Genomic DNA, 19623 nt, shown 5'->3' with positions numbered 1-19623 from the left:
TGTGAGTCTGATGTAGCTATGAATGGTATCAAAATATAATGCTAAAATAAAACCTTTAACTTGACAAATGCCAGGCATCCTCATGATTGAATGAAATGCTGTGAAAAGACTACCAGGGAAGAGCATCATATTCAACAGACTTCCTGAAATGGGACAAAAAGGATAAGTGTCATGACCATATAAGGAGGACACATGAGAGGAGTCATCCTAGTAGTTCATCATCACTGATCATTTGACTCAGTAACCAACTACTAACTGGTTTGATTACTAATTTGCTCGGTTGGTGGTCGACTGAAATCTACGCCCCCCAGTGCGTAATTAATTGAACATTTTTTACTACTTGAAGAGATGTATTACTCTATGTGGACTTCATAACGACGCTCATCAAATATTAACCTGCCGTTTCATAGCAGGAGTGTCGCACGCACGCACGCACGCACACACACACACACACACACACACACAAACAATGGTTCCACTTTAATGAATAATACATACAGTACAATATGTCATCCTCTGCTTAATAGGCAGGACCTCTTGTTAAACATGGACATGACATCACCTCATTAATGACAACAAAGGAGGGGCACTTATTGTATTAGTCCCTTTTAACCCTTTAAGTCCAGCAGGATGTCCAGCCTTCAAATGCTTCTTTTGATATCTGATACCACAAGTTTCGTGGACTAACAGTGGGAAAACTGGGAATGTCATATGGATCACACGCACAGACCTGCATTCAAATACTATTGACATCTTTCAAATACTTGCAAAGGCTAAAATACTCAAATCTGAGTGTTTGCTTTAGCCTTCCTGGAGTGCCAGAAGGGCAGTGTTTGCCATTTTGCGACTTTTGTATTGGTTCCATTGCAACAGGCAAGCTTAATCAAGCACAGATAAAGTATTTGAAATGTTTTCAGATGGTATATCAACCCAAGTCTGTGTAGTAGCAGAGGTTTCTATGTCAAAATGACTTGTCTTCTAACTTGGAGCCACTCGAAGATCGAAGCAGACAAACCTGTCGGAAGACTCTTATTGATTATTCAATCAATAAATCATGTGCTCGATGCAATCTAAAAGCCAGGCCGTTTCCTGTCTAACTAGATTGAAAGGATAAACAGACAGAGGCTATTATTGTTGCCTAATTATCTTGAGGATGTCGGTAATGTGTGGGTGGGCTTACCATCAGGTGGCATTGAGAACAATATTGGCCTACAGTAATCTCTTTAAAGGTAATTATTTATATATATATTTTTTACATTTAACCTTTATTTAACTAGGCAAGTCAGTTAAGAACAAACTCTTATTTACAATGACGGCCTACACCGGCCGAACCCGGACGACGCTGGGCCAATTGTGCGCCGCCCTATAATGAATGAGTGTCAGTTTATTTAAATGATCATTAAACCGATTCTAAGATACCAGATTGGACCTTTAAATATAATGGTCTATATAGGCCTAATGCACACAGGCTCTGCTTTCTGAAATAAATAGGCTAGATTAATCAAATTCAAGGCTAAATTCAATCCCTTAAAAATATAATCAGCGGTGTCGGGCAGGAAACAAGTAAAATAATAGCATATTGGTTGTGCGTCTTTACACGTATGCGCTGTAGTCTATTACATGCCTACTATATGCTACTGAGTAGAAGATGCAACTTTCTCACTCTCACAACCATCCCCGACAAATGAGGAAACGATCAAATCCCAAGAGGATTTGTCTATAAAGAGAGCGGAACTAGTCTACACAGGAGATGGGGTCTGGACAGAAGACCGAATGCAAATGGCAAGATTATAATAGAATTTGGCAACATGGACATGGAGATTACGTTGTCTCTCTAAAACTATTTTTAAAAGGTAAGACCATCTCTAGACAAAAGTAATCAAAAGTTAAATGATTTGTAAGATTTAGAAATAAAAGGAGGTGTAGGCAACTCAATGTTATTTTAAACAATATGAAACAAGGTTTCCATTTCTTTTTTTGTGGCTATAGGCTAACTCTTTTCAAAGCAAATTACTTTATACATTGTACAACTGTATAGTAAGTGTAATTTTTTATAATTGATTTGATATAAATCTGTGGGGCACTCACTCTCAAACATCATGACGTGTCTTGACTCTGAAATTACACTGCCTTTGTCTGGTCCTCCCTTATACATTCTAGGGCAGTGGTCACTAACCTTGTCTGAGTCAAGATCACTTTCGCAGTCAAAAAGTAAACTGAAATCTACTGCTCAGATTATTATTATTTTTTTACATTAACCTGACAGTTTTGTAGGAATGAGGTTTGGGCAGTTGGCCTAATACATTATCACAACATATTGGCTGTATGATTGTTAATCAGACCATATTATATTTCAAAACTCAAGCTTTGATAACACAATTCATCAGTTGGTTTAGCACTTGTGGAGCATGAATTTAAATAATTAGCTTTTTTATTTTACTGGACTGATGGTACCTGCATCTGATAGTCAACGAGGTCAAATCACGACGTCAGTGATCTTCAGGTCGAAAAGTCGGAACTCTAGAAAGATGCCCGAGTTTCCGACTTGGAATTGATGACTGTTGGATGACTGTTCAAAACGATTTTTCCCAACCGCCTCTCACCGTCCCTGCTCTCTCCTTCCTTTCCTCCGGTGAGACTGACCAGAGAGAGGGGACACCGTCTTCCACCTGATGGAGAAGCTCGAGTCACACCGCATCTGCGTCATGCACAAATTCATGTTGTTCCTATGACCAGAGACAGTTAAATATTTCTTAATATTACAATTGACACGACGAGCTGCTAATAATAATATAAACGCAGGGCTATCGATACTTGGCTATTCAGTCATTGCGGCTGCAGGCCGAGCAGAAGTACGGAAAAGCTAGTTTTGTAAAAGTGTTGAATAAAAATAGTGACAGTGCTGAATATAAACTTAAACATGAACTCACTCATAAAAACAGCAGCTCTTTGCTGTATTCGTTGACAGTCTCTCTGTGCTCATGGTCTTAAAAGTTATTAAATATTACGTAGGCTAGTAGCCTACTTGGCTGTGGCCAGGGTCATGGAAGCTCTGTAGCCACTAGCCACGGTGAGTTGAGCTATCCGATTGGGCAGCGCAGTAGATGCCTCGATTTAGTCACAGAATTGCCGGTCCGCCGGACTTTTGAATCAAGTGCACCTACTGTTATAAGCTCAACACGATTTCAATAAAGGAGCGCAAGCCTTTATCATTCGTTGGCTTTTCTACAGAAATATTTGGTGATCGACTTGGAATGCCTTGAAGATCAAACGGTTTGCGACCGCTGTGCTAGGGCATACTTAGGTAGAAGGCAAGAAATCTGTAGCAATAGTATGTCTTCCCAAACTGATTATTTAAAAAATAAATATATATACTTAAATATATTATTTCAGTATTTAGAAGTATGTCTGTGATAAATATACTTTAGTATATTTAAATGATCTAAATTGGAAGAATTTGAAATACATTTAATGCATTTAATGTCAACTTTAATGGTGTTTTATTAGCATTTAAGTATATTAAATATATTTACAATTATCTAAATTGGGACACTTTTTTTTCTTCAATCAATCAATCATTCAATCAAATATATTTATAAAGCCTTTTTTACATCAGCAGATGTCACAAAGTGCTTATACAGAAAGCCAGCCTAAAACCCCAACCTGCAAGCAATGCAGATGTAGAAGCATTGTGGCTAGAAAAAACTGCCTAGAAAGGCAGGAAGTAACCTAGGAAGGAACATAGGAAGGAAGAAACCTAGGAAGGAAGGAACCTAGGAAGGAAGGAACCTAGGAAGGAAGGAACCTAGGAAGGAACCAGGCTCTAAGGGATGGCCAGTCTTTTTCTGTTGTCCGGGGTAGAGATTATAAAACCTATAAGATTATAAGTACCTGGCCATTAAGGCCAGATTGTTCTTCAAGATGTTCAAATGTTTATAGATGACCAGCAGGGTCAAACAATAATCACAGTGGTTGTGAAGGGTCCAGGAGTAAATGTCAGTTGGCTTTTCATAGCCGAGCATTCAGACAAAGATTTTTATAACTAAACCAAAATAGACCACAGCTTGTTGGTTCAACTGTTTTTATTTGTATTTATTTTTTATTTCACTTTTATTTAACCAGGTAGGCCAGTTGAGAACAAGTTCTCATTTACAACTGTGACCTGGCCAAGATAAAGCAAAACAGTGCGACACAAACAACAGAGTTACACATGGGATAAAAAAAACTTACAGTCAGTCACACAATAGAAAAGCCTATACAGTGTGTGCAAATGTAGTAAGATTAGGGAGGTAAGGCAATGAATAGGCCATAGTTGTGAAATAATTACAATTTAGCAATTAAACACTGGAGTGATAGATGTGCAGAAGATGAATGTGCAAGTAGAGATAATGCCTCAGGACTACCTGACATGATGACTCCTTGCTGTCCCCAGTCCACCTGGCCGTGCTGCTGCTCCAGTTTCAACTGTTCTGCCTGTGATTATTATTATTTGACCATGCTGGTCATTTATGAACATTTGAACATCTTGGCCATGTTCTGTTATAATCTCCACCCGGCACAGCCAGAAGAGGACTGGCCACCCCACATAGCCTGGTTCCTCTCTAGGTTTCTTCCTAGGTTTTGTCCTTTCTAGGGAGTTTTTCCTAGCCACCGTGCTTCTACACCTGCATTGCTTGCTGTTTGGGGTTTTAGGTTGGGTTTCTGTACAGCACTTTGAGATATCAGCTGATGTACGAAGGGCTATAAATATATTTGATTTGATTTTGATTTGAGATACTGGGGTGCAATAGAGCAAAAAATAAATAACAATATGGGGATGAGGTAGTTGGGTGGGCTATTTACAGATAGTGTACAGAACTCTTTTCCATTTCTGACGCAGATCACGCTGAAAGTCCTGCCTCTCCCATCTTCCCATTGGTAGAAGCAGGTAATCACGTGCTGGGTTATACCCATGTGGATGATTGAAAGACGAACTGCTTTGCCTGTTGTCATTGTAATACTATGAAAGTTTAGATGGCAATCACCATATAAATTCAAAGATGAAAAAGCCTGGAAGGAGGAGACATGACTAGAAACGATTCGGTTGTCCGTTTTATGTGTGGATTAATTTATTATAATTTTTTTTTGTGTGGATTAATTGGCGGAGTAGAGGAGCTTGTGCATTTCAGGTAAAATAACAACTCAATGTTTATATCCCAGGACAAATTAGCTAGCAACAGCAAGCTAGCTAAATAGGACAAATGAGCTAGCAAGTGCAAGCTAACTAGCTACATTGCCATACATGTTTAATGCTTTTCGACCTGTCCCCAAATTAATATAATTGGTTCAGAGTTTGTTTTGATATTTTAACCTGCATGTCGTGATCGCGTTTGGTGTAGGGGGACAAAATAAATGTGTGCACGATGGAGCACGCGCGCAGCCGGTTTGGGTTCCGTGTTAGACCTGACGATGTATTTCTATGCATGACTTTAGCTAGCCGTTGCCATGACATCACAGATAGAATAATGAGACAGATATTTCACCGGATGTATAAATGTGAAGCATCCGCTTGGCGTTTCCACTCACTCCCAAATATGGTAGTGGGAGGAAGCCCACAATACAGTTTTCTGTTCCCAAAACTATCATATGTTATGAACAAAATGGACTAAGTTTTATAGACTTTGCCCTTTGCAACAAAAACAAATTAAATCACGTTGTTTGGACAGAGTGCAAAGGCTAATTAATTTATTGCACACGCACACTTACTCCACAGAGTAGGCATTCCCTAACGGAAATATGCATGCTTGAACGGGTCAATAGGATCTCGCTTGCTCATGCGTGGAAATGCCCATCTCCATGCGTGAAATGCCAACTATGACTCATTTGTTCCCATTGGAAACGACAGGCTGTGGTCTATCTTGGTTATAAAAATATTTCTAAAATATTTGATGACATCGCCTACAAGTGTGATCGGGGATTGGAGAAGCAGTTTTAGCCTATCTTAATACTGTACTGTCTTTGATCATATTATAAATCAAAACTTAATCTGCAGAAAAGGATGCTGGGTAATGCAAAAATATTTGCACATACTTTTAAGGAAGTATACTTAGAATATTAGATCTACATGAGTGCAAGTCTCACCATGGCACGGACTGTGGCGATACGTTAGATAATGGCAAATATTTGTAAATGTTTGCATTCTATCCATGCTGGCTTTTGTGGGCTACATGAGACATGAAACAGATAGGTGGGAGGGGATACTGGCTTCGCCAATTTATTAATGTGCAATTTGCCTAAAGGGATAATGGAAACACTTCAACTACTTCATTTTTATTTGACACTCAAGGTTTTTGCAACAAAAACGTTTTCTTACTTTCAGCTGTTTTTATCGGCACAAGACAGTGAAAACTAACCGTAGTAGTCAATTGTCGCATTTATTTTCTATGCAAACTTTCTAAATGTCAACAAAAAAATCACTGTACAAGTTAATGGGATCATAGCTAATAGGAATTCAGAAAGTACTTTGAAACACATTATTGGCACTGAAACTATACTATATAGTGTAATTGATCACTCACAAAGCAGAGTTAAAAAAAAAATTAAATTCTGTTTCAACTTAAAAACAACGCCAAGTGTATTTGTAATTAAAATACTAAATTACAATTAAGTAGACTTTTAAGTGTAATGTGTTTAAAGGTCAACTGCCCCTTAGAACCAACTTATCTGGTTTTAAACAGCCTATGTGCATTGATATTTGAACCTTTATTTAACTAGGCAAGTCAGTTAAGAACAAATTCTTATTTACAATGACAGCCTACACCGCCTAAACCCGGACGAAACTGGGCCAATTGTGGGCAGCCCTATGGGACTCCCGATCACAGCCAGTTGTGATACAGTCTGGATTCAAACCAGGGTGTCTGTAGTGACACCTCTAGCACTGAGATGCAGTGCCTTAGACCGCTGCGCAACTCAGAAGCCCATGCCATATGTGCCAGAAACATTCATTCCAGTATCAACATTTACTACAATGCGTAAATAGGATAATTTTGGTCATAAAGTCAGTCTCAGCTAAAACTGAGTTTTCTATTTGAGTTAGTCATGATTTACTGGAGGGTTGTGTATAGATTAAGATCATGCCAACTTGCTAAGTGCCCAGTAACACGGGCTGTGCTGATTGCCCTCTATCAGCTGTACCCGCTCTATCCAATAGCAGCCAGAACCTCCAGACAGTGAGACAGACCTTCCCATTACACAGCGCCTCAGACTTGTTTACACAATACAACACATTACAAGTGGAGTGGCCACTTGCTGATGTGTTTGATAGTGTATTACTCAATCCACCACTTTTTCAGGCAACATTAGAATTGAGATGATCAGAGCATACTTGTATCCGAACTGCAATCCGAGCGACCTGTTTTGTAATATGATTTACTATAAAACACTGCTAGACAGACACACACTCTGGTAATAGATAGTGAGAAAGTTGTAAAAAACAAAACAGCACGAAAGCATACATGTTGCCACTTGCCAGTGACTTGATGAACTCATTGTGGCCTGGCTGCTCAATGTGCCTGCTAGCTTGTGTCCATAGCCACAAGATGTAGGGATGCTGAAGGTGCTGCAGCACCCCCTTAAAAATCGGCATAATAATTTAATTATTATTTTTTTTAAATCAAAAGTAGTGCACTGGGCCTTTAATAGTCCTGTATCAGGGACCAATATAGCTAGCGGGCAAAAATATTTGTCCAGCTCCAACGATAATCTTACTCTCCATTTCTTTTAACCAATCATCAGTCATCTAAGTCAGTGACGTACAAGTTGAGTGACATTTTATGTATGCATGCTGAAAGTCAGGAGTTAATTTGTTCTCTGTTCTATGTATTTGGTCAAACACAATCCTCTCCATCAGTTTACTAAGAACAGGCAGCAAACTGATTGGGTGGCTGTTAGAGCCTGCAAAAGGATGCTTTACTATTGTTAGGCAGTGGAATTACTTTAGCTTCCTTCCACGCCTGTGGACACGCACTCCTTTAGACTTTGGTTAAATATATAGCAAATAGGGGTGGCAATTCAGTCTGCTAACATTCTCATTGTACCATGGACTTGTTGAATACTTGTTTCTGATTGGCTTGAAGGGCATTCTAGAGCGTGCACTATATTTGCACGGTAGAATTCAATGGCTATAGTTCATGTTCCATGTCTCAGCTGCTTTTGAAAGCAAAAGTCGAATTGAAAACATTATTGGCGTTGTTGAATTTTCATAACGGGAAACTAGGACTGATGGTTTGGTTAGCTAAACTACCAAGTCTGTTTGTTTGGTTACCACGGCAACTACTGTAGCTAACTAGTACACTTGCTAGCTACTTCAGTGTATGTTGAACACATTTCTACCGCCAAATTAACACATTTCTAGTCGTAAATGTGTTAAATTATAGTCATGGTATAAAAGGGATAATCCATTTGGGGCTCTATGCGTTCTCTGGAAAATAATCCAGCTCTGTGGAAGGTCAGTTCTCTGTGAACACACCTTCCACTTCATTTATTATTTTCCATAGAACTCATAGTCCCTCGTTGATTATCCCTTACATAGTTTCCCATCTAGGTTGTCTATACCTGGTGGCCTATCATTATTGATGGAAAACAATAGTTTTTTCACCTCTCCCATACTAACTTGAACAAATTCAAAACAGCAATCCTTCTCTTTCATTATTAAATATTTTATACAAAAATATGACGTTTCACTGTTCAATGTTGTAATTTTTTCCACCTTACTAGTGAAATTGTCATTGAAATTATTGGCAATATTGAAAGCTTTTCTTATATATGACCCATCAACTTCAATGAACGATGGAGATTAATTGGGTTTTCTGCCCATGATATAATTTAAGGTACTCCAAAGTACCTTTTCTTTTTATTGTATGTCATTTATCTTTGTTTGGTAATAACATTTATTATTTTTGTTAAATTTAGTCACAACATTTCTCAATTTACAGTATGTTAACAAATCAGCTGAGCAGCCTGACTCTTTTGCCACCTCTTTTGCAGAATTTTCTTTGAACAATACCATTTTTCAATTCATCGTCAACCCAGGGGGCTCTGACAGTTCAAATCAAATCAAATTGAATGTTTGTCACATGCACCAAATTTAACAGGTGTAGAACTTACCGTGAAGTGCTTACGTACAAGTCCTAAACCTAAAGTATTAAGGAAAGAAATACAGTTAAGAAAATATCTACTAAATAAACGAAAGAAGAAAAAAAAGAACAAAAGTAACACAATAAAATAATATCGATACCAGTACCGAGTCAATATGCAGGGGTACAGGTTAGTTGAGGAAATTTGTACAGGTAGGTAGGGGTAAAGTGACTATGCATAGATAGAGGGGGGGGGGTCATTGTAAATAATCCTGTGTAGATAAATAATCCTGTAGTCCCCCCAGGAGAGGACTAAGCACACACCCCTGAGGGGCCCCGTGTTGAGGATCAGCGAGGCAGATTTGTTGTTGCCTACTCTTACCACCTGGGGCTTACCCATCAGAAAGTCCAGGATCCAGTTGCAGAAGGAAGTGTTTAGTCCCAGGGTCCTTAGCTTAGTGATGAGCTTTGAGGGCACTGTGATGTTGAGAGTTGAGCTGTAGTCAATTAACAGTATTCTCGTATACAGTTGAAGTCGGAATTTTACATACACTTAGGTTGGAATCATTAAAACTAATTTTTCAACCCCTAAACAAATTTCTTGTTAACAAACGATAGTTTTGGCAAGTCGGTTAGGACATCTACTTTGTGCATAACACAAGTAATTTTTCCAACAATTGTTTACAGACAGATTATTTAACTTATAATTCACTATATCACAATTCCAGTGGGTCAGACGTTTACATACACTAAGTTGACTGTGCCTTTAAACAGCTTGGACAATTCCAGAAAATGTCATGGCTTTAGAAGCTTCTGATAGGCTAATTGACATCGTTTGAATCAATTGGCGGTGTACCTCTGGATGTATTTCAAGGCCTAACATCAAACTCAGTGCCTCTTTGCTTGACATCATGGGAAAATCAAAAGAAATCAGCCAAGACCTCAGAAAAAAAATTGTAAAACTGCCACAAGTCTGGTTTATCCTTGGGAGCAATTTCCAAACGCTTGAAGGTACCACGTTCATCTGTACAAACAATAGTACGCAAGTATAAACACCATGGGTCCACACAGCCGTCACACCGCTCAGGAAGGAGAACGTACTTTGGTGTGAAAAGTGCGAAAATGGACAATGACCCCAAGAATATTTCCAAAGTTGTGGCTTAAGGACAACAAAGTCAAGGGTTTGGAGTGGCCATCACAAAGCCTTGACCTCAACCCTATAGAGAATTTGTGGGCAGAACTGAAAAAACGTGTGTGAGCAAGGAGGCCTACAAACCTGACTAAGTTACACCAGCTCTGTCAGGAGGAATGGGCCAAAATTCACCCAGTTTATTGTGGGAAGCTTGTGGAAGGCTACCTGAAACGTTTAACGCAAGTTAAACAATTATAAGGCAATGCTACCAAATACTAATTGCATGTATTCTGACCCACTGGGAACTGCTGAACCACTGGGAATGTGATGAAAGAAATACAAGCTGAAATAAGTAATTCTCTCTACTAATATTCTGACATTTCACATTCTTAAAATAAAGTGGTGATCCTAACTGACCCAAGACAGCGATTTTTACGAGGATTAAATGTCAGAAATTGTGAAAAATGTATTTGGCTAAGGTGTACGTAAACTTCCGACTTCAACTGTAAGTGTTCCTTTTGTCCAGGTGGGAAAGGGCAGTGTGGAGTGTAATGGAGATTGCGTCATCTGTTGGGTCTTTATGCAAATTGGAGTGGGTTTCCGGGATGATGGTGTTGATATGAGCCATGACCAGACTTTCATGGCTGCTGACGGTAGCTACGGGGCGGTAGTCATTTAGGCCGGTTACCTTCACTTTCTTGGGCACAGGGACTATGGTGGTCTGTTTGAAAAATGTTGGTATGACAGACTCAGACAGGGTGAGGTTGAAAATTGTAATTGTAATTTACAGTTCAAGTCGGAAGTTTACATACACCTTTGCCAAATACATACTGGAATTGTGATACAGTGAATTGTGTGAAATATCTGTGTGTAAACAATTGTTGGAAAAATTACTTGTAACATGCACAAAGTAGATGTCCTAAATTACTTGCCAAAACTATAGTTCGTTAACAAGAAATTTGTGGAGTGGTTGAAAAACGAGTTTAAATGACTCCAACCTAAGTGTATGTAAACTTCTGACTTCAACTGTAACTTGCCTGGTAGGCTTGTGTCAATGGGCAGCTCTCAGCTGTGCTTCCCTTTGTAGTCCCTAATAACTTTGCAAGCCCTGACACATCCGACGAGTGTCGGAGCCGGTGCTGTAGGATTCAATCTTCGTCCTGTATTGACGCTTTGCCTGTTTGTTGGTTAGTCTGAGGGCATAGCAGGATTTCTTCTAAGCGTCCAGATTAGTGTCCTGCTCCTTGAAAGCGGCAGCTCTAACCTTGTGGATGTTGCCTGTAACCCATGGCTTTTGGTTGGTATACGTACGTACGGTCACTGTGGGGACGTCGTCGTCAATGCACTTATTGATGAAGCCGGTGACTGAGGTCGTATACTCCTCAATGCCATTGGATGAATCCCAGAACATATTCCAGTCTGTGCCATTAGAACAGTCCTGTAGCATAGCATCCCCATCATCTGACCACTTCCGCATTGAGCGAGTCACTGGTACTTCCTGCTTTAGTTTGTACTTTTAAGCAGGAATCAGGAGATGGAATTATGGGCAGATTTTCCAAATGGAGGGCGAGGGAGAGCTTTGTACGCGTCTCTGTGTAGAGTAAAGATGGTCTAGAGATTATTTTCTTCTGTTTGCACATGTGACATTCTGGTAGAAATGAGGTCAAATTAATTTAACTTTGCCTGCATTAAAGTCCCCGTCCACTTACAGTTAGTTTCTTAACAGGTGCATGTTTGTCAACAATTGGAGCAAAGCTCTGCAGCATTTGTGAATATTTGATCAATACAAGTGGATGTCACAGATAGAACACTATTGGTATGCACTCTAGTAGGTTGAGTGATAGCCTGGGTGATATTACAGGCATTAGTCACAGTTAGAAGCTACCTCTTGAGAGGAAAGCTAGTTGTTAACCAGTCAATCTTCAGGTCACCCAGAAAATAGACCTTTCTGTTACCATCAGAAACCTTATCAAGCATTGCACACATATTATCCAAACACGGACTTGTTAGCACTTGGTGGCCTATAGCAGCACTCCAAAAGAAGATGCTTTAGATGAGGCAGGTGAACCTGCAACCACAACACTTCAACAACATTTGACATAAGATCCTCTAAACTTCAGAGGAATGTCTAATCTAACATAATAAACTTTCTACCTGTACTGTTTGAAATTGGATTTCAAAACTTTTGTTGATAACCATCCCAATGTTTCATCAGTGAATGTTACTTTATCCACATATTGACTTGGTTATCTCTGTCTATTAATGTAGCACAGAGCTGTATGAAGAAGAGGGAAGGCCATGTCTGAGAAGAAATCCCGAAGTTCGGACATCTGTCCCAAATGCGGCATCCGCAGCTGGAGTGCCGATGGCTACGTGTGGAGCTGCAAGAAACGCTCCCGGAGTTCTCGAAACGATCCGGGCCTTCGGCGTCCGGAGGGGGTAGGGCTGATGGAGGAGCAAGGAGCGCGTTCCACCTCATGTCCGCGGAGACGGAGAGAGAGGAAGTGTAGCTGTACCGTAATGGGGGAAGTTGACATAGATGTCCCCTGTCGGAAAGCCCTTTCTAGGCGCTCTCTCCGGCAGAAGTTCCAGGATGCAGTGGGTCAGTGTTTCCCTCTCCGCACTGACCATCGCCACCACCACCACGGCTGCCCAACGGGGGCCTACCAGGGGGCCTTTTCTGTGCTCCTCTGGTCCAAGCGTCCGATCCATGTCACGGAGCTCATGCAGGACAAGTGCCCCTTCTCGTCCAAGTCAGAGCTGGCCCACTGCTGGCACCTCATCAAGAAGCATGCCACCCACCCCAGCGCCATTGTGGGCCTAGAGGTTGCCCAAGCCGCCAAGGCTGCACAGGCTGCTGGCAAAGAACCAGTCCCGTCCACTTCCACATCCCCGCCTTCGACACCTCTTTCATGGGAGGGCATCTGCTTGAGTAGGCCCCTGAGCCTTGAGGACTGGGACCTCTCCCATCCGCATGGCAGAGCAGCCTATGGTGGCAGCCATACAGATTACATCCTAGTCCCTGACCTCCTGCAGATCAACAACAGCTCGTGTTACTGGGGCGTTCTGGACCGCTTCCAGGCAGAGGAGCTCCTGGAAGGCCAGCCCGAGGGCACCTTCCTCCTCCGTGACTCAGCCCAGGACAAGTTCCTCTTCTCCGTCAGCTTCCGCCGCTATAGCCGCTCCCTCCATGCGCGTATCGAGCAGAACGGTAAGCGCTTCAGCTTCGATGGCCGCGATCCGTGCATGTACCGGGATCCGAGTGTGACGGGCCTGCTCCGGCACTACAGCGACCCAGCCACATGCCTCTTCTTTGAGCCCCTCCTGTCCCGCCCTCTGGCCCGGACTTTCCCATTCACCCTGCAGCACCTGTGTCGCGCAGTGATCTGTAGCTGCACTACGTACCAGGGCATCAAGATCCTTCCACTGCCTCATCAGCTCAGGGACTATCTTAGGCAGTACCACTACAAGTGCAATGGGGCTTATGCAGTGTAAAACAATGATAATTTCTGACTTCATAATTATAGTCCCATGGGTTACTACTCTTCAATATTGACCATGTTTCATTGGTTTTTAGAGACTTGTGAAGACCCTGACTGCTACAGTGCCTTCAGAAAGTATTCACACCCATAGACTTTTTACACATTTTGTTGTGTTAAAATGGAGATTTTGTGTCACTGGCCTACACACAATATCAAGTAATGTCAAAGTGGAATTATGTTTTTAGAAATGTTTACAAATTAATTAAAAATTAAAAGCTGAAATGTCTTGAGTCAATAAGTATTCAACCCCTGGCAAGCCTAAATAAGTTCAGGAGAAACAATTTGCTTAACAACTCACATAATAAGTTGCACGGACTCACTGTGTGAGGTAATAGTGTTTAACATGATTTTTGAACGACTACCTCATCTCTGTACCCCACACATACAGTACAATTATCTTTAAGGTCCCTCAGTTGAGCAGTACATTTCAAACAGAAATTCAACCACAAAGACCAGGGAGATTTTCCAATGCCTTGCAAAGAAGGGCACCTATTGGTAGATGGGTAACAAAAAAAGCAGACATTGAATATCCCTTTGAGCATTATGAAGTTCTTAATTAAACTTTGGATGGTGTATCAATACATCCAGTCACTACGAAGATACAGGCATCCTTCCTAACCTAGTTACCGGAGAGGAAGGAAACCGCTCAGGTATTTCACCATGTGGCCAATAGTGACTTTAAAACAGTTACAGAGTTTAATGGCTGTGATAGGAGAAAACTGAGGATGGATCAACAATATTGTAGTTACTCCACAATACTAACCTAAATGACAGAGTGAAATGTAGGAAGCCTGTAAAGAATAAAAATGTTCCAAAACATGCATCCTGTTTGCAACAAGGCACTAAAGTAAAACTGCACAAAATGTGGCAAACAAAATGAACTTTATGTCCTGATGTCCTTTATGTCACTAATACAAAGTGTTATGTTTGGGGCTAACCCAACACAACACATCACTGAGTACCACTCTTCATATTTTCAAGCATGGTCATGGTTACATCGTGTTATCGGCAAGGAGTAGGGATTTTCTTACCAAGATGACATTGAATGTTCCTATGTGTCCTAGTTACAGTTTTGGCTTAAATCGTCTTGAAAATCTATGGCAAGACTTGAAAATGGCTGTCTAGCAATGATCAACAACCACTTTGACAGAGCTTGACGAATGTTAAAGATAAAATAAAAGTATTCTACAATCCAGGTGTCCAAAGCTCTTAGAGACGTACCCAGAAAGACTTACAGCTTTAATAGCTGCCAATGGTGATGTGAATACCTCTGTAAATTTGATATTTTAGAATTTGATTGCATGCTATGAGGAACTGCGCATCTGGTTTGAAAGCGATCTCTTCTGGATAATGTAGCCTAACTTCCCAATACAATAATCCTTGCCTCCTCACAGTGACTGCTGTAGATGTGGAGTATGATAACACACAGAAACACTTTAGTGTATTTTATTATGTACATTTACACATATAATGCAATATGTGAGGACTGTTTATAAAAGTAGTTTCATGGCCTAAATGTGGTCCTCGTTTTTATACAGAACTTCGATTTTCAGGCTCATTGCTGGAGGATCCAGAGGGATGCAGTCTTATCTGATGCCACAAGATGGCGATATAAATGCACTGTTCATACTCAAGGTATGGTTTACTCATGCATTGCAAGTGGGTTAAGGAATTCTAATCATACAATACCATACTTTACAGTCTCTCTTAGTAATACATAGTACAGCATATTGATGACCGGTATTCACCTCCTGGTATTCGTGTCTTAGTGGCTGACACAGTTTAGTTTCTAAAGTCTGTCTGTCTTGGTTGACACAACATTTCATGTTGTTTTTCAGCCCCAGCATAGTACATACAATGGATACTGTTTCATATTAGCCCTGTATAGAGAGCACGAATACCCCAGTGATATATTGAGTCATGGTCTTCATAATATTGCTTCCGCAAAATGCTAAAATTGTCAACCACCGAAGCAGCCTTTATTTAATATCATTCACTGCATGGATACCGCAGGCTACTTCTCAATACAAACAATCAATGCTCCATCATCATACCTATTTTTTGTGACATTCTATTTTGCAGAACTCACCATTTTTGTTTTCCCAAGTTGAGAACCTGTTGTCACATCAACAAAACGAATATCCTCGGTCTTGTAGAAAAGCACTTCTGTCTTCACACTTAACCATGCCCTTACCTCTTTCACTGATCTCTAAGACAATTTAATGGTTTGGAAAAATTTGCCTTTCAAGTGTGGGGAAACAATTCCTAGTGCTCTCTACAAATGGCACCTTTAAATGTTATCTCTATCCAGAGATTTGGAAAGATAAGAAATAAATGGTACTGTATATTCTCCCTCTCTATCCTAATTCATGTCATTTGTTTATTTAGGGGTAATTTATCTTACACACTCTTAAGTGTTGTCATTCTGCAACTGAAGGTTGATGGGAGATTAAACAGTAGTAGTATAGTAGACTATTGTTCAAAGCTGATCAACATGTGATGCATGAAATAGTTAGGGGTAGCATCCCTATTTTCCACCCTTATCCCTAAGCACACTTCCCGCCAGGGATTTAACAATGGTGGAAACTCCCTCCAGCCAATGCTTATACCAAACTAATGCTTTAAAATCTGTGTGGGAAGTGTGCACACTTTGGGTGAAGGATAGAGAATTAGGACGCAGACAATGTTTCTAGATGATGAAAATAAGTGGCTTCTCAATGACAGAGATGCAGGAGGCATACTTATTGATCTGTCCACACCACAGAAATGAAATGCTAATGTGTCTAAGATTATCCAGTTATCATTGCAGCAAGAACCCATCTAAAGCTTAACATTAGCTATATGTTTCCATTAACTTGTCCAGTAATTTTTTGACGACATTTAGAAAGTTTGCATAGAAAATAGAATAAATCTGGGCACAGATGTTCAATTTACATCTATTTACATAAAGGGAAAGTCAGCCACGTTGGAAATAACGTTGATTCAACCATTGTATGCCCAGTGGGGACAATTGCCTGCTACGGTGCGTTTCCATTGAACAGTGTGTCTTGTGTCGATAAAAACAGCTGGACGTAATGATGTCATACCCTAAAAAACAAATGAGTGTTGAATAAAAGTGAAGTGATTGAAGTGTTTCCATTATCCATTTAGGCAAATGGCACAATAGATAGGTGGAAGGGCATACAGGCTGTCACCAATCTGTTTCATGTCTCTGGTAGCCCGGAAAAGCCAGCATGGATAGAATGCAAGAATCCAAATAATTTTTTTTTAATGAAAATATATCAATCATTATTTGAATGTTGGTAACCCATTGCATAAAAGTGATAATGCCCTAGAAGCCGGTGTTTGGAGGATATATTGGCACGGGTGTTGTTAGGCCAGAAACGAACCTGTGCCAATATATCCTCCTAACACCGGCTTCAAGGGCATTATCACTTTTATGCAATGGGTTACCAACATTCAAATAATGATTGACATATTTTCATAAAAAATGTTATTTTGATGAATTTATTCATAATATTTCATCCTTCCACAAGATATAGTCCTGTGACAAATCTAGGGTTGCTACCCAATCCAGCTGGTCATTCATTCCATCGGTTCCAATGCTAGAGACCCAGTCGTTCAGACTTTTTGTTCTGTATCTATAGACGCGACCCAGTCATTCATTCTAAATTTCCATTGCCATACTGGATACCAACGTTCTTATCCCTTGCTTGCTAGCTAGCCAAACTGTGAGGACTGTTTATAAAAGTAGTTTCATGGCCTAAATGTGGTCCTCGTTTTTATACAGAACTTCGATTTTCAGGCTCATTGCTGGAGGATCCAGAGGGATGCAGTCTTATCTGATGCCACAAGATGGCGATATAAATGCACTGTTCATACTCAAGGTATGGTTTACTCATGCATTGCAAGTGGGTTAAGGAATTCTAATCATACAATACCATACTTTACAGTCTCTCTTAGTAATACATAGTACAGCATATTGATGACCGGTATTCACCTCCTGGTATTCGTGTCTTAGTGGCTGACACAGTTTAGTTTCTAAAGTCTGTCTGTCTTGGTTGACACAACATTTCATGTTGTTTTTCAGCCCCAGCATAGTACATACAATGGATACTGTTTCATATTAGCCCTGTATAGAGAGCACGAATACCCCAGTGATATATTGAGTCATGGTCTTCATAATATTGCTTCCGCAAAATGCTAAAATTGTCAACCACCGAAGCAGCCTTTATTTAATATCATTCACTGCATGGATACCGCAGGCTACTTCTCAATACAAACAATCAATGCTCCATCATCATACCTATTTTTTGTGACATTCTATTTTGCAGAACTCACCATTTTTGTTTTCCCAAGTTGAGAACCTGTTGTCACATCAACAAAACGAATATCCTCGGTCTTGTAGAAAAGCACTTCTGTCTTCACACTTAACCATGCCCTTACCTCTTTCACTGATCTCTAAGACAATTTAATGGTTTGGAAAAATTTGCCTTTCAAGTGTGGGGAAACAATTCCTAGTGCTCTCTACAAATGGCACCTTTAAATGTTATCTCTATCCAGAGATTTGGAAAGATAAGAAATAAATGGTACTGTATATTCTCCCTCTCTATCCTAATTCATGTCATTTGTTTATTTAGGGGTAATTTATCTTACACACTCTTAAGTGTTGTCATTCTGCAACTGAAGGTTGATGGGAGATTAAACAGTAGTAGTATAGTAGACTATTGTTCAAAGCTGATCAACATGTGATGCATGAAATAGTTAGGGGTAGCATCCCTATTTTCCACCCTTATCCCTAAGCACACTTCCCGCCAGGGATTTAACAATGGTGGAAACTCCCTCCAGCCAATGCTTATACCAAACTAATGCTTTAAAATCTGTGTGGGAAGTGTGCACACTTTGGGTGAAGGATAGAGAATTAGGACGCAGACAATGTTTCTAGATGATGAAAATAAGTGGCTTCTCAATGACAGAGATGCAGGAGGCATACTTATTGATCTGTCCACACCACAGAAATGAAATGCTAATGTGTCTAAGATTATCCAGTTATCATTGCAGCAAGAACCCATCTAAAGCTTAACATTAGCTATATGTTTCCATTAACTTGTCCAGTAATTTTTTGACGACATTTAGAAAGTTTGCATAGAAAATAGAATAAATCTGGGCACAGATGTTCAATTTACATCTATTTACATAAAGGGAAAGTCAGCCACGTTGGAAATAACGTTGATTCAACCATTGTATGCCCAGTGGGGACAATTGCCTGCTACGGTGCGTTTCCATTGAACAGTGTGTCTTGTGTCGATAAAAACAGCTGGACGTAATGATGTCATACCCTAAAAAACAAATGAGTGTTGAATAAAAGTGAAGTGATTGAAGTGTTTCCATTATCCATTTAGGCAAATGGCACAATAGATAGGTGGAAGGGCATACAGGCTGTCACCAATCTGTTTCATGTCTCTGGTAGCCCGGAAAAGCCAGCATGGATAGAATGCAAGAATCCAAATAATTTTTTTTTAATGAAAATATATCAATCATTATTTGAATGTTGGTAACCCATTGCATAAAAGTGATAATGCCCTAGAAGCCGGTGTTTGGAGGATATATTGGCACGGGTGTTGTTAGGCCAGAAACGAACCTGTGCCAATATATCCTCCTAACACCGGCTTCAAGGGCATTATCACTTTTATGCAATGGGTTACCAACATTCAAATAATGATTGACATATTTTCATAAAAAATGTTATTTTGATGAATTTATTCATAATATTTCATCCTTCCACAAGATATAGTCCTGTGACAAATCTAGGGTTGCTACCCAATCCAGCTGGTCA

General features: G+C 40.1%; 1 protein-coding gene across 1 annotated transcript; it reads left to right on the top strand.

Annotated features, from left to right (window-relative positions):
* Positions 1 to 1807: 1807 nt before the first annotated feature.
* LOC110504313 (suppressor of cytokine signaling 4-like) lies at positions 1808 to 14122 on the top strand. Its single transcript, XM_021583099.2, has 2 exons — positions 1808 to 1853; positions 12514 to 14122. The coding sequence occupies exon 2, from the start codon at positions 12544 to 12546 to the stop codon at positions 13738 to 13740; it is 1197 nt and encodes a 398-aa protein (XP_021438774.1). The 5' UTR covers positions 1808 to 1853; positions 12514 to 12543; the 3' UTR covers positions 13741 to 14122.
* Positions 14123 to 19623: the final 5501 nt, after the last annotated feature.

The sequence above is a fragment of the Oncorhynchus mykiss genome, chromosome 25, assembly GCF_013265735.2.
Source record: "Oncorhynchus mykiss isolate Arlee chromosome 25, USDA_OmykA_1.1, whole genome shotgun sequence".
NCBI classification, from domain to species: Eukaryota; Metazoa; Chordata; class Actinopteri; order Salmoniformes; family Salmonidae; genus Oncorhynchus; species Oncorhynchus mykiss.
The sequence above is the reverse complement of the archived record's forward strand: the minus strand, read 5'-3'. Positions and strand labels throughout refer to the sequence as shown.